This window comes from Drosophila miranda, assembly GCF_003369915.1.
Source record: "Drosophila miranda strain MSH22 chromosome Y unlocalized genomic scaffold, D.miranda_PacBio2.1 Contig_Y2_pilon, whole genome shotgun sequence".
Classification (NCBI taxonomy): domain Eukaryota; kingdom Metazoa; phylum Arthropoda; class Insecta; order Diptera; family Drosophilidae; genus Drosophila; species Drosophila miranda.
Genome location: NW_022881614.1, coordinates 21,477,024 through 21,491,985, shown reverse-complemented (window position 1 = coordinate 21,491,985; position 14,962 = coordinate 21,477,024). Strand labels below are relative to the sequence as shown.

At 45.8% G+C, this 14,962-nt stretch overlaps 2 protein-coding genes and 1 pseudogene across 2 annotated transcripts; 1 reads left to right on the top strand and 2 right to left on the bottom strand.

Moving 5' to 3' along the window:
• The first annotated feature begins 6,171 nt into the window (after positions 1–6,171).
• LOC117193869 (protein three rows-like) lies at positions 6,172–10,372 on the top strand. The gene is made up of 4 exons (XM_033398559.1): positions 6,172–6,512; positions 6,578–7,576; positions 7,628–9,922; positions 9,962–10,372. The coding sequence occupies exons 1-4, from the start codon at positions 6,195–6,197 to the stop codon at positions 10,370–10,372; spliced, it is 4,023 nt and encodes a 1,340-aa protein (XP_033254450.1). The 5' UTR covers positions 6,172–6,194.
• Positions 10,373–10,594: 222 nt separating this feature from the next.
• LOC117193308 lies at positions 10,595–12,154 on the bottom strand (annotated as a pseudogene).
• Positions 12,155–12,162: 8 nt separating this feature from the next.
• Positions 12,163–14,451, bottom strand: LOC117193310 (calcium release-activated calcium channel protein 1-like). The gene is made up of 2 exons (XM_033398044.1): positions 14,404–14,451; positions 12,163–12,720 (listed from the first exon to the last, which is right to left on the bottom strand). Exons 1-2 carry the CDS (start codon positions 14,434–14,436, stop codon positions 12,181–12,183), a joined length of 573 nt encoding a protein of 190 aa, XP_033253935.1. The 5' UTR covers positions 14,437–14,451; the 3' UTR covers positions 12,163–12,180.
• Between the last annotated feature and the right edge of the window lie 511 nt (positions 14,452–14,962).

The following is a 14,962-nucleotide window of genomic DNA, read 5'->3' as shown; positions in this document are numbered from 1 at the left end:
GACTTTTTCCAAGCAACAAAGGCTTAATTAAAAGTGATTGTAAAAATTGGATCATTGTTTATTTCATACAAATCTTCATCAATATATAAATTATTCCTCTTTTCATTTCCCAAAGGAGAGGTAAGTCTTTGGCAATCTGGTTAAACCAGCAAGTATGGCGGACGCCGGTCACTCGGTGTCTGCCAAATTGAAACCCCCTGATCAGGTGGCAAAAAGCGGTGGCAAAAAACAATAGCAAAAAACCTCAGTGCTTTGTGTTCAGGTGTGAAAGAGGACATATTCGACAGCTTGACTAACGAAAAGTACCCAGCAAAAAAGATGCGCAAGGAACAAAAAAGCGACAACACCAATACAGACATAAATAACAAAATGCTGATAGACGATGACAGTAACAAAATGGTGGAGGCTTCTGACGGTGTGACCGTTCACAATTCTCACACAAATGCCATAAATGGTTTTACTGGAAATACTGAAATGACTAAAACACTGAATAAAAATACTAATCCGATTATAAACCCATCAAATGTAGGTATCGAAAGAGAAACAGTGTTGTATAGTGAGTGCCACATCGGGGATGCGGCTGTACTAGTATCGACTAAGAACAGTACCATCTTCGAAAACAAAAACACCAAAAATGGCTTATTCTTTTTTGAAAAAATAAGACACCTTAAAATCAAAGGAATTAAAGAAATCGTAGCTCTTGCGCCTACACTATACAAGATTTATTTTAAGGTTTTCAGCGAAGCAAATGATTTAGTTTTAAATGAGGAGTTAAAAAAAATGAATTTAGTGGTATTTATACCAAAAGACTATGTGGAATCCTATAGAGTAATTAAAGGGGTGCCCCTCGGTTTTTCTGAGAATGAAATTATGGATAATATTACTTCTAACATAAAAATTAGGTCAATTGAAAGATTAGCAAGAAGGCAGAAAATTACAACCGATGACAACAACGAAACATTCAAGCTCATACCATTAGAAACAGTCAAAATTGGTTTTGAGGGTTCAGACATCCCAGAAAAGGTATCTCTTTTTGGGATATGTGGGATGAAAGTAAGCATATATGTTCCCAGAGTAAGGCAATGTTATAATTGTGGCAGACTTGGTCACACTTCGACCAGATGCAAATCAGCTAGGAGGTGCTATAAATGCGGAGTCGAGGAGTGCAATGGTCTCAAATGTATCCTTTGCAATGGGAAAAATCACTCAGCTAGGGACAGACTGATGTGCCCAGTATGGGAAAAGGAGATGGACATTAACAAAATAATGACAATCAAAAAAATCGCGCGTAAGGAAGTGCTTAGCACTTACTCAATCCACCAAAATTTTTCGCTGTTAGATAATTATGAAAAAAACTATCCAAAACTAGATATAAATGAGGAAAATGTTCAAAACAAAAACGTTAAAGCAAATGAAGTTTTAAAAAAACACAGTTATGCGAGCAGGTTAGTGCAGAGACCTTTGGTTCCTGCACAAAAACCCCACTATCACTTAGAATCATATACCAGCGATTCTAGTAATCACGTACCATTTTTTGAAAACAAAGAACTAAAAGAAAACAAATGTGTCACATCCATCAAAAAAAGTGACCAGTACAAATGATTACAATATGGAACATAATGCAGACAGAAAAATGAACAAACAGAGAGAAACGAACCTTTTTAAAACATCTAAATAAATATGAAATTTTTACAACATAACATTCAATCTATTAAAGCCAATAAAAACGACCTAGTATTCTACTTAAACAATGAAAACTTCGACTTTGCCATTCTGGCTGACGTTTTCTCTCACGATCTCCGTTTTAGGAAACTAGCCAACTTCAATATGTTAGAAAAACATAGAGAGGACGGTTATGGAGGAGTGGCGATTGCCTACAAAAAAGAATTAAGAGTTAAAAGACTGATATATGAGACAGAGCAAGATATAATTATAGCAAGAACCATCAACAACAAAGATAAATTTCTTATCACCTCAGTATATTTTGAACCTTTGTTGTCTCTTGCATCCTTCAAGCAAGCGATTAACAATTTCCTTGAATATTTAGATGCATTCGGAAAAGTCATAATTGCAGGAGATTTTAACGCAAGACATACCTTTTCTGGAGACAGAACCAACAGTGAAAAGGGAACTTTTCTCATGCAAGCTATGTCAAATGCTGGCTACAGTCTAGCAAATGACCACAGTCTCACATTCAGAAGACACATCGACTCAACATCAGGGTCTGTACTCGATTTAACTTTTACAAAGGGTATTCATATAGAGAATTGGAAATGCGAAAAGTTTTACCTAGGAGGCAGCCACCATCACCCAATAACCTTTGAAACAGCAGGATATCAACACAAACTCAAAACTTTCCTTGCCAAAAACAGGCTACTGAAAAAGCTAAGCCAGTTTGAGGCCGACAAAGATATGGATAATTTAGCGAAGAACATCCAACAGGAAATAAAAGCAGCTACTTATGAAATCAAAAACAAATGTCCAAAATTATGGTGGGACGAGAATTTAGCCAAACTATTCAGGGAGTTTGCAGAGTCGCAGAAGAAGGCAGCTTCAGAACCCTCCTTTCAAAATTATTGTTCTGCTGTTAACCTCAAGGTTAAATGGAAAAAATCTGTTAAAATTGCCAAAAGAACTAGCTATGCCAGGAAGTTAACAGAGTTAAATGTAAAATCGAGCTCAAGAGAAGCCTGGAGATTCCTCAGAAATCTAAAAAACTGTCAAGAGAACACCCCAGAAATTTTCGACCCTGACAAAGCTGGGCCATACCTGGAATTCCTTAACGAACAAATAACCTCAGAAGCAAAAGATGTAGACGAAGAAATGTACTCAACCAAGAACAATGAAAATCCTTTCTTTTCCTTGAAAGAGTTAGAGGCTGTGTTAGTCAGAAACAGAAAAACGGCAGGAGGAATAGATCACATCACATACGAGATGCTGAGTGCTCTCAACACTAGTATAAAGACAGAACTTGTACATTTTTACAACCGTCGAGTGGCTATGTGCGATTTCCCAGTCGAATGGAGATCTATCAGAATTGTACCAATACCGAAAAAAACATGGATCTGACTGACTTAAAACATTTTCGACCCATATCCCTCATTTCGGTTCTAGCCAAGACAGTAAATGGCATGGTGAAAGCCAGGCTGGAAAAGCATATACAAGAAAACAAGAATATACCCTACAGATCTTATGCATACCAAAAAAAACAAGTCTGCAGCGATGTGCATAAATGATGTCATCAATGTGGTAGCGGCAAAGAAAAAGAACAAGGAACACGTTACTCTTGTGGTTGTTGACCTCAACAATGCCTACAATTGTGTCAACCTGAAATTCTTAAAAAGACTAATGGAAAATGAGTGTTTTCCTAAAACATACATTGACTGGATCATCAGTTTTATGCATAGCTCGCAAACGACGGTCAACACTTTTTCCCTTTGCGGTCTCGTCACTGACAAAACCGAAAAAGACCACGCAGAAGCGGTCTCTCACTGAGCAGAACACTTTTTGTCTCTTCGCTTGTGTTATGTGTTTCGGGTTTTCGGTTGAGCCCGACACACGATCGGGTCTCACAATAACAGCTTAGAGAGACACTTTGGTCAAGCGCTCGCAGCAAAAGTGTCTTTAGATGAGCAGAACCCAAAAAGTGTCTGAGTAAAGTGTTTTTAGTTTTTTATTCGTGTTTATGTTTATTTATTCATGTTTTTCGCATCTTATGGTTATGTTATTGTAATATTTATACTTATATGCGAATTTTCTGCAAACTGAAGAGACATGGATATGGATGTATGTATATATGTATGTATATATTTTGTATTAATACGAATTTAGCTTAACCACTAACAATGAGTTAATATTTTCCGCACTTAAAGAGCAACGTTTTTCATTCAAAATATAATGAAGTGCTGAAAAGGCTCTTTCGACCGATACCTGAGTGGCCGGTGTAGCCAGCACCACCTGTGCGAGCGAGTTCAAGTGTGGTGATCTTAGCTTCATGTCGTTAAAAAGCTGCAATATATCGGCATTTAATGGTAAACGGCCATTGTTCATAGCAAAGTTCTTCACATCAGTAAAAATTTCGGAAAGTTGTTCAGGAACAGGCTCATTTTGCGTTTGGGACAGTGTCTGACACAATTCACGAAGGCAAGTGATCGTTGCCACAGCCACCACACGTACAAGCACGCATACATACGCAAAAGACACTTTTTTCGTTCGCTCGCGACAAGATGCTCAGTGAAAAACAGGAACAAAAGAGAAGGGAAAAAGTCGGTCTTTGCTTGAGCGAAGAGCGAGTTGAGCAAAAACAGATTTGATCGGGTCTTTTCAGTCCCTTTTCTCAATGTGTTCGTCAATGAGAGGTTGTTAGCAGACACGCCGAAAGTGTAAACAGTTATTTGCGAGCTATGGTTTTATGTCTATGAGCCTACTGAAAATAGGGGAAGCTGTTCAGGTAGTTCAGGGAGGAATCCCACAGGGCTCTTGTCTGTCGCCCCTCCTTTTTAATGTATACACAAAAAGACTACATCAGATCTGTGATAGAAATACTCATATGATGCAATTTGCAGATGACTTCGTTATAATCTCTCCCAACAGAGAGTTTACTGTAGCGGTTGAAAACCTTAATAAAAAACTAAATGACTTTAACCTTCTATGTGGTGATCTCGGTTTTAGCTTCAATCCAAGCAAATCTGCAGCAATGAATGTAGGAAAAAGACAGGTCAGAGCGGTAAATATTTCTGTTAGAAATTTGCCTATACCAAATCGAAAAGATATCCGTTTCTTAGGCAGACTGATTAGCGCAAACATGTCAAATGTCAGTCATGTAAAAATGGTTAAAGAACAAACAAAAAAAATGCAACAGACTCCTCTAGCTTGCGACTACTATCAAATCAGGTCTAAAACCTAAAACAAGTACCAACATCTTCAAAGCTTTTATTAGAACAAAACAAGAATATGCTATCACAAGTTTTTCAGACATGGGATCTGGAGCAAGTAAAGATATAGAAATAGCGCAAGCTAAATAACTCAGAAGGTGTGTTGGGGTGCCACCTGACACAAGCAAACACGAAATTTTTGTCCTCGCTGGTGTAATGCCACCTGTTTTCAGGAAGAAATGAATGAAGAATGAAGAATGAAGAATGAAGAAATAAAAACTATATTTTATGAGATTCTGAACAAGTACAGAAAGGACGACTGGAACATTCTATCAACAGATGCCTCAGTTACAGAAAGTACATGTGGCATAGGAATAGTAGAATGGCCTAGTGGAAATATCCACAAGTACAAAATAGAAAACAGATTATCCTCAGTAGGTGCCGAACTCGTAGGCCTTAAAAAGGCCTGCGAACTATGTCTTAAATATAATTACAAAAAGGCTTTGATTTTAAGTGATGGATTAGGAGCTATTAATTTAATTAAAAATAAGAATACAGACTCGTACCTAGTGAATGATATTCACAACATAATTAACCAATCAGACATTCAGAAACTTGACATTCTATGGGTCCCTGGTCACAAGGGTGTGGCCATCAACGAAAAGACTGACATAGCAGCAAAGGCTGCTACAAGTGAGGGGTTTACAATAAATATAAAATACAGCTGAAAGGAGGCTCAAAGAGAAATTAGGAACTTTTTAGTATACAAATGGAATGAGGACTACAGGACGAAGTGTAGGACGAAGGGATCCAGCCTCATAGACATATTTCCAGACATACCCAGTAAACCCTGGCATTTTTCTCTTAAATGGAATGCTAAAAGCATCAAGACCATTAACAGACTTATGACGGAACACACATACGACAAAGTCCATCTACACAGAATCAAAGCAATTGATTCAAATATCTGCGAAACGTGCAATGTAACTGAATATGCCGAACACCTGATCTTCGATTGCCAAAGATTTGCCGGGCTCAGAATATTAATAAAAAAAGAGCCGCTACATCTCAGAGAGCTGGCAATCTTCATCAAAACTGCTGACTTAAACTTTTGACCCCTTTTTTCTTCATCATGTTATAAAGTAATTTCAGTTTATTTTCTAAAACAGTTAAGTAATTTTCCTCTTTTTTTTTATATACCGACCTGTCAAACTCGCCAAACTACATCACCAGTATCTGATCAATGTGGCTACAGTGCTACGATCAAAATTCCGATCATCCTTGAGATGATTTAAAAAAAAAAAAATAATAATAATAATAATGTCTGCCGATATAGTGAAACAGTTGAAAGGCACTCGATCCGATGTTGAGGCTGCGGCCACGACAATTAAGCTGAAATTCAAGGAATTCAGCAAGGGCATCGGGATAAACGACGCCTCCTTTCCGCTAAGATATGAGTTGAGCGTGTTGCGCCAGCTGTGTGTCGCCTTGAAGGACAATCTGCACCAGCATGACGATCTCTACTGCGACATTGCGGCCACCGTGGTACCACACGTGGAGCCCTACGAGGAGAAGCCGAGCCTGTGGGAAGCTCATCTAACGAGCCTGCGGTACATACATCGTGAGCTTTGTCAGGAGGTAAGTTGAAGAACCAAATGCTTGCTGGCTGGACGAAGTGTAGTAATTGTACGGGTGCTTCGCAGAAATCCCTGACGGAATGCCAGAAAATGTACGGCCTAGTCCGATCGCAGCCCTGCCGCCTGCAAGGGGAGGCTGACTACAAGTTTTATTTGGACATCCATCTGACGCACTTCAATGGCATTCACTTGCAAATGCAGAAGGAGACGTTGCCCATCGCCGCCACAGATCAACTATATTACGCCTTGGAGGCAATGGGTGTCCTCTTTGACACCATGCGCCAGCGTAAAGTGGCAAAGAATGCGGCTCTCCTGGTCCAGCTGAATGATGCCCTGTTCAGCAAGCGAGGCAAAGCCTTTCTGATGTACCTGAGCGCCCTTCCGCCCGAGAGCACGACGAAAATGTACGACCCGCTTCTCAAGCTCCTGAGCTGCAGCTGGGCCACACCCAGCTCTGAGCTGACTACTCAATTCACGGAGTATCTGGGCCTGGTTCTGGCACTGATGCAGATCGACATGTTTTCCATAGAAGCGCCGCTCGAACACCAACTGGCACTGAAGTTGCTGCGCATTTGTCTCGACCTGTACAAGGACGTCTCTCCGCAGAACTACTCCATCCAGCTCCTCTACTACTATGTCAAGCTGTTGTACGTGCGCGAGGCTACGGCGGACTTCAAGCGGACTTACATCGATCTGTGCAAGAAGTTCGTCTACTTCTTCGAGCACAAGGGCGCGACGCACGCCAAAGAGCAGTGGTTCATGGACCTGCTGGTGTGCTTCCAGCGCCTGCAGATGCTGCTTCATCAGAGCAGCAACAAGCCTCCCTTAGACATTTTTTGGCAGCAGCTCGAGGGCGACGACAGTCCCGAGGTATACACCGCCCACTTTCAACTGCTGCATGGCTGCCTTGGGCTGACGGTGAACGTAGTGAGGAGTCCGCTGGGGACCAGCTGCTCCAACGAGGCCTGTAAAAGCATTCGCAGGCATTGCCTTCTCTCCTTCGGGATGTGCGCCCTGGAAGCTTACGTTAACTGGCAGCCGACGACCGAACAGAAGTCGGACAAGGTACGTCTGCCACAGCTGGAAAACCTTTTACCTAATGAGCTTTCTCTTCAGGCACCCTATAAGCCGCTCTTGGGCATTCTTGGCTACACCTTGGACGTGGCCAAGAGCATGAAGTGCCTGGGGCCCTCCGCCATGGAGCTAGACAAGCTGGTGCGTCTACTGGCACTCGTGGCCGAAAAGGTAGCGTGTCCCGAACAAATGTCCCTTGTGCTGGCCTTCTTGGAGCCCTTGCAACATCTACGACCGCTCATCACCAGCCAGAAAATGCTTAGTGTGCTCCTGCGAATCTACAAAGCCAGTGTCCACTGCAAGAGCTCCGACATGGCCAACCGTCTGCAGTCCACCTACCTTGCGGCCCAAACGAATCCCTCGCGGTTGCGTTCACAGCTCTTCGTCCACTACCACAATGCCAATAATACGGAGAAGTGCGTCTACGAGTGGCACGAGTCCAGTCCTATGCCCAACCCCCTAACCCCCGCCCAAAAGAAACAGCTATACGATGTGGATCTGTTGGCCGTGCTGCACTTCCAGAGTGCGCGGCCCGTACCCCTGCTGCAGTCGCTACTACGCTGCCGTCACAATGACTACCACCTGGTTCTCCTGGCACGCAAGATGCGCACCGACAGCGAGGTGGTGCGTCAGTGCGAGGAACTGCGCTCCCAGCTGCAAAGCACGGCCCTCAAGCAACCGCTCAGCCGCATGCAACAGCTGGCCATTGGCCATACCAGTATCAGTGTGCTGCTGGAGGCTTTGGAGGCACAGAAGACCAAGTTCTCGATCAAGGAGACGGCCGAGAACAGCCTGGAGGAGTTAATCGTCAAGAACAACTTGCTGGAGCTCAACATTAAGCGGGAGCATCGCCTGGTGGAGTTGGCTACATCGGCCATCGCTGGCTTCGCGGCCTTCTTCGAACGTGCAGACCAAGAGCCGCTCGGCTGCGACGATACACCAATCGACTGGGAAGCCCTGATCGACGATGCAGTTGCTGCAGCCATGGCTCTGTCCACCATGGGCTACATGGCGCAGGCCGATGAAGCCTGGCTGCTGATACTCAGGATTGGGCAAATGCTGGACGAGAGATTCACCTACCTGCGAGCCCTGACCCACTTCCTGGGACAAGACCACCTGAATTCTAACCAGCAGCTCCAACTCTCCGAGGAGGTGGATCGAGCGCAGGAGCTGCTCGACGATCTGTGGCCTCAGCTCCAAAACGGATGGTTCTTTAAGCGCCAACATACTATAGTGATGCTCTGCCTCTGCCACATGGCCGGCTACTATGCGCGGCAGGACTGTCTGTGCCACGCCCAGCTGCTGTTGCTGCAGGCCGAGGAGCTGCGCGCCCAGTTCGATGAGCGAGTTGGCAAGAGCGACATTGTGCAGATCACAATCCAGACAGTTCGTTTTCGATTGGACTACAGGCGGAAGACGCGGTGCAGCAGCCTGCCTAGGAGGCCGTTGCCCCTGCGACACCTAGACACGCTGGTCGACAGCGTGCGCAACTACTGCACAGTGTCCAGCGTGGACCTGGGAGCCCTGCAGCTGCTGCTGGCTGACCTCGTGAGGGAGAGCACCGAGTGTGCGGCCAATCGGCTGACCGCGCCGTTCGCCTTTTACGGCACCACGCTTAACCTGGTGCTGCAGTCGGGTATGGCCCTGCGGACCATTGAGGTGCTCATCTCGTGGCTCTGGATGAACCTGCAGAATGAGTACCTGGACCAGGCGCAGTCCAAGCTGCGCCTCCTGGACCATTTGCTCGCCATCAAGCCGCTTAGTCGAACGCTGGTGGAGCAGACATCGGCCAAATACATCCCCGCAATAGCCGCCAAGGAAGATCTCAAGGCGAATGCCATGAGCGAGCTGACCAGCAACATGCTGCTCATGCAGCTCGTGGAGCCGATAAAGAAGCAGAACCAGCTGGACGTGGCCACACTCAAGTCTCTGCCCATGCACGAGCCAATTCCCACCAGCCATCAGCTGCAGCGCTATGTGAGCAAGCAAGGGATGCCGCCCCATCTACGGGACAGCATGCAGCTGCAATGTTTCTACTTTATCGTGGGATGTCTCCATGCCCGCTTAAACTTCTTGAAAAGGGAGACCGATCAGCTGGACGACTTCTACGTAGGGGCAGGCAATTGGCTGCAGGAGGATCCCGTACGCACCGCCACACTGGGCTCCATGCTCATCGTGCACGAACTCTACCACATCAACTATCTTCGCTTCAGAAAGAAGAACAAGGAGGCTCTCAGCTATGCGGAGGCAGCTCTCAAATCAGTGCCCCAAACGGCGGAAATCAACTATAGCTTCAACCTCATGGTCCAGATAAAGACGGCCCGGTTTGAGCTGCATCTCGTTGGCAAAGCGAGGGCGAAGACCATTAGGCGAGCCCTCGCTTTTAACACTTCGCCAGAGGATAAACGCAGGAAAGGTGTTGTTGAGGGGACTACCAAGGCAAAATCATCTGCCAGAAAGACGCCCAGGTTCAAGATATACACGGAGCTGGAATTGCGACCACCCATCGGCTGCAGCAACAGCAGCAGCAGTAGCAGCAAGAGCGGCAATGAGAACACGCCACCATCGGATCATGTGGATCTGAATGCCTGCCAGACGATCGAGATAAGCGATGACGATGCTGCTTCGGTTTCAGCTTCGACTCCGGCTCCCTCTCAACTGAAACGATCCCAATCTGTGCCAGCCAAGGCCACAAAGACACGCTCCGCTAGAATTGGTAGCCAACTAAAAGTACCAGAGATCATCGAATTGGACGATACCATGGAAGCGGCGCCTTCCTGCTCATAGTCAGCCTCAGTGAAGCGGTATCCGACTAGTGATGCAAGGAGCACTCGTGCCCGCAACAGGCAACTCGAGGAAACGCCAGCGACCACGCGGGGACGACCACGTCGGAAGGTACCGGAGCCTGCACCCCAGCAGGAGACAGTCAGCCTTAGGCGGCGGCAAAGGAACTGATCAGAACTGACACTTGCATAGGCTTATAATAGTTTATAGTTAATATTTGTTTGTAGCTTGTCCTTATTCCATTTGATTGTGTATTTATAAACGTTATGGCAAGGAGATCGACCTTCCAGAGAATGTCTAAAATGTTCTTATTGCTTGAGCACGCGTATCAGCGAACTCTTGCAGATGTCCTGGACCCACCGACCAAACTGAATCCGATTCTGTCCGTGGTCGAAGAAGCCAGCGCCCGACTTGCAGCCCTCCTGGAACTCTCCCACATAGCGCTTTCCGTTTGCTGAACACAGACGAAACATATGGATCGACGAGGATTCTACTGAACTTTCATTTTGTTAGAGGACTCACCCGAGAAGAGGACGCCCCGTCCGTGCATGGCATCCTGGAGCCATTCCCCACATAGACGCGTCTGTCCGCATACCAATGTATGCCGCGTCCTTGCCGCTTGTTCATCTGCCACTGACCAAAGTAGACGGATTCATCGTCGTAGTACTGTTTTCCCTCCCCGCTGCGCTTGTCATGGCGCCAATGACCCACATAGAGGCGATGCACCTGGCCATCAGGGGACTCCCGCCGCATGGATCCGTAGCCATGACGTTGGCCCCGTACACCAATCCACGACGGCTCGATTTCACTCCATAGCCGTGGTGTTGGTTCCTCAGCCACTTGCCCTGATAGCGGCCATGTCCTCCGGCAGGATAGCGCAGGCTTCGAACACCATTGCCGCCACCAGCATGGCACGACATGTTGCAGACAACTGAGCCCCAGCCCCGCTTTGGGTTTGTCATCTGTGCTCTTCTTTCGTGTCCTGGGGTGCGTGCGGTGTCCCTTTTCTAATCAACCCCAACCATGTGTCCTGGCTCCGTTTGCCCCCATCCAAAAACTTTCGTTAGCTAGTCGCTCTTCCAGTCGCTCCTGGCACGCAAGCCTAACGACCTGATGGAGGTCAGGCGGGGGGAACGGCAATAGAAAATCGCTTGCTTCGGTTAAATATAGGTAGAAAAAATCGTTTAATCGTACGTGTATAAATTACAGCGCAATTTCGCTTACATATTCGCCTATCAATATCAAAATTTGGGCTAACACGATCTGGTTCGGTTCGAATTATTGGGTTCTTACACACTACGTGGGCGAGGGAAGACTGCGCTATGGATGAGGTCTGGGTCTGACATCGCGAGCGATGGCATACCACTAAAATACAATACAGATATTAGCGGACGCGCCAACTAGTTACAACAAATATACAAGCTAATATTGAGGAATATTTAGTCAACACAGTGGTTTAAACTTGAAAGTAGTATTCCTTTAGTTTGGGTCTTTCATCATTGCATGCGATGAGTACACAGGGGTTACGATGTGTAAAGGTCTTGAGCTTAAAGAAACATTGCTCGGGGCACAATCCTTTAGAATATACGTACTCATACTGTTTTTGTATAATAAAAATCTACTGCCTTCTGCGTATCACAATTTGCATCAACTACAAATTTACAAAATATTCACTTATTTAGTCTGAGGATTGACGGCGAGGCCTCTGGCCTACTGCCGTAAGTGTCTTTTCTTTTCGTTTTCGTTAAGTTTTCAGAGAAGGATCGCCGAGATGGTTTATTGCTTCGTGGATCCTCGCGCGATTGATACTGCTAAACGATGTCGCCGGCGGCACCGTAGTGGATGCCGTTATTGCGATTATGGTTGTTATGGTGCTCGAGGTGATCCTGTTCCATCTGCTCCTTGAGGATCTCCAGCTCCCGTATGCCGGAGACCGTCACCTCGTACTTGTGCGTCACCAGAGACCGATAGAAGTGTATGGCGAAAGCCAGGAAGATAATCATCACGGGTATCAGCACCACGCAGGCCGACCAGGCCGCCGGCGGGCTCAGATCATAGAACTTTACCCAGCACAGTATGGCTATCTCCAGCAGGAATAGGATCAACCCCAGCAGCGTCGAAAATGCCCACGCCGTCTCAATGTACCAGTGCAGGCGCTCGTGCGGCGACTCGTGCACCAGGGAGATGCTGTGCAGGTTGCACACTACCTCGATGTTCGGCAGGATGCAGGTGCTAATCATCAAAGCCAGCATATGCACGGCCACCAGCATAGTGGTGCAGATCGCAAACGCCACTAGCATTCCGGGCGGAACCTTTGTGTCGGGGTCCAGCTGCACCTCCACCATCGCCACCTGTGGGGGGACGCAAAAGAGCAGAGGTCGGGAGATTAGTGAGAGTCGTGGATGGGCTACGGGTTACTCTGCCAAGATCGCCGCTCTCAGGAGGCAATGCTCCTCCTATTATTAATCCAGCATTCCACACAACGGGCGTTGATTTTTGCGGACCCTTTTATCACAAGTCGGAAGTCAGAAGCAGGCCTCCTATCAAATGTTACATCGCTGTCTTCGTATGCTTTAGCACCAAAGCAACTCATTTGGAAGTCGTTCGGGATCTATCTACAGAATCCTTTCTGGCAGCATTAAGGCGTTTTATAAGTCTACGTCCCAAACCTCGAATCATCTGGTCAGACAACGCTACAAATTTTGTAGGAGCAAAAAATGAGCTTTTGGAGCTTCGGCAAATGTTCCTCAGCGATCCTCATACGTCGACTGTGTCACATCTCTGCGTTTCTAGTGGAATCGACTGGAAATTCATCCCCCCTCGCTCACCTCATTTTGGGGGTTTGTGGGAGGCGGCTGTTAAAGCAGCTAAATATCATTTTCATCGCATCGTCGGGACCTACATTTTTACTTGATGAAATTCAGACCTTGGCTTGTGAAATCTCTGCTTTGTTAAATTCCCGTCCGCTTTATGCAATTACAGAAAGTTCCGATGATCTAGATGTGCTCACGCCAAACCACTTTCTCAATGGAGCCCCGAAAGCTGCATTCGACGAGCCAGATGTGGCGCATCTCCGGGTCAACCTACTTAGTCGATGGCAGCGGCTGTGTCAAATGAAGCAGGCGTTTTGGAGAAAATGGAGCACGGCGTATCTTTCGATTCTTCAGGAGCGGAGCAAGTGGCGGTCATCGTCTCCAAACATCAAGCTAGGAGCGCTCGTCATGATCAAGGAGGAAACGCTGCCACCATTAAGGTGGCCGCTTGGCCGCATTGAGAGCGTCATCCCAGGAAAAGATGGAACCATCAGAGTAGCCGTCATCCGCACTCAAAAGGGCCTTTTCAAGAGGGCCGTTGGAAAAATAGCGGTTCTGCCCCTTCAGGATGGATCTGTTGAAAGCCTTTGCCTTCCAACGGGGGGTGAATGTTCGGAGCAGAACCAGCCGATTAGCTGCTTGCCAAATAGCACCTAATTCTTGGCCCTCAGCCGCTTATTTTGTTTGTTACTTATGTCTATGTCACTCCATTGTTTGTTAAAGCTCTGCGCTTGCTTGCCCTGCTAAACGCTCTCTGCCAGCTCGCTCTTCGCTATCTCCGCTTTGCGTTTGCCTACCGACGTCGGCCGAGCGAAGCTGCGCCTTGCGATCGGAGCCGCAATGTAAAGGGCAGGCAAGCCACACATGCAATTTGGATGTCACGCATTAAAGAACATATCGTAATTTTATTTCTGCGCCGAGTTTTATTTAATTCGAAATAATTAGTCGGCCGATTGGGGATAAAAAACATTATCTCCACAGCTTCTATTGGGCTTATATGAAAACAGGGCGAACATTTGGTAGAGAAGTTAGTGGAAATTGTTTAAACTTATTTTACAATCAATTCCAATAAAAGGAATATTTAAAATTGTGTGGTGTTGTAGAAAATTGATTTATCAATCGGATAAAATTACGTTTTCAGAGCTGAGGGCCGTAGCTAGTAATATTAAACCAAATATTAAAATACGAGGAAATGTACAATAGAATCGTCAGTAGACTTACGGTATTTTTTGGTATATTTCTGAGGGCTGCCATAGATTTTATCCATAAGACCGCGATAGATCAGGTCACACTGAAACACACTCAAACGAAGCGAAGCGCTGGTAAAAAAGTGACAATAATGTCTGCCGATAACACTTCCTTTTCATCAGCGAGCGAGACCGGTCGTGTTTTTTCTTACAGTCTGAAAGGTGACTTTTTCCAAGCAAAAAGGCTTAATAAAAGTGATTGTAAAAATTGGATCATTGTTTATTCATACAATCTTCATCAATATATAAAATTATTCCTCTTTCATTTCCCAAAGGAGAGGTAAGTCTTTGGCAATCTGGTTAAACCAGCAAGTATGGCGGACGCCGGTCACTCGGTGTCTGCTAAATTGAAACCCCTGATCAGGTGGCAAAAAGCGGCAAAATTCAACCCAAAAAACAATAGCAAAAAACTTCAGTGCTTTGTGTTCAGGTGTGAAAGAGGACATATTCGACAGCTTGACTAACGAAAAGTACCCAGCAAAAAAGATGCGCAAGGAACAAAAAAGCGACAACACCAATACAGACATAAATAA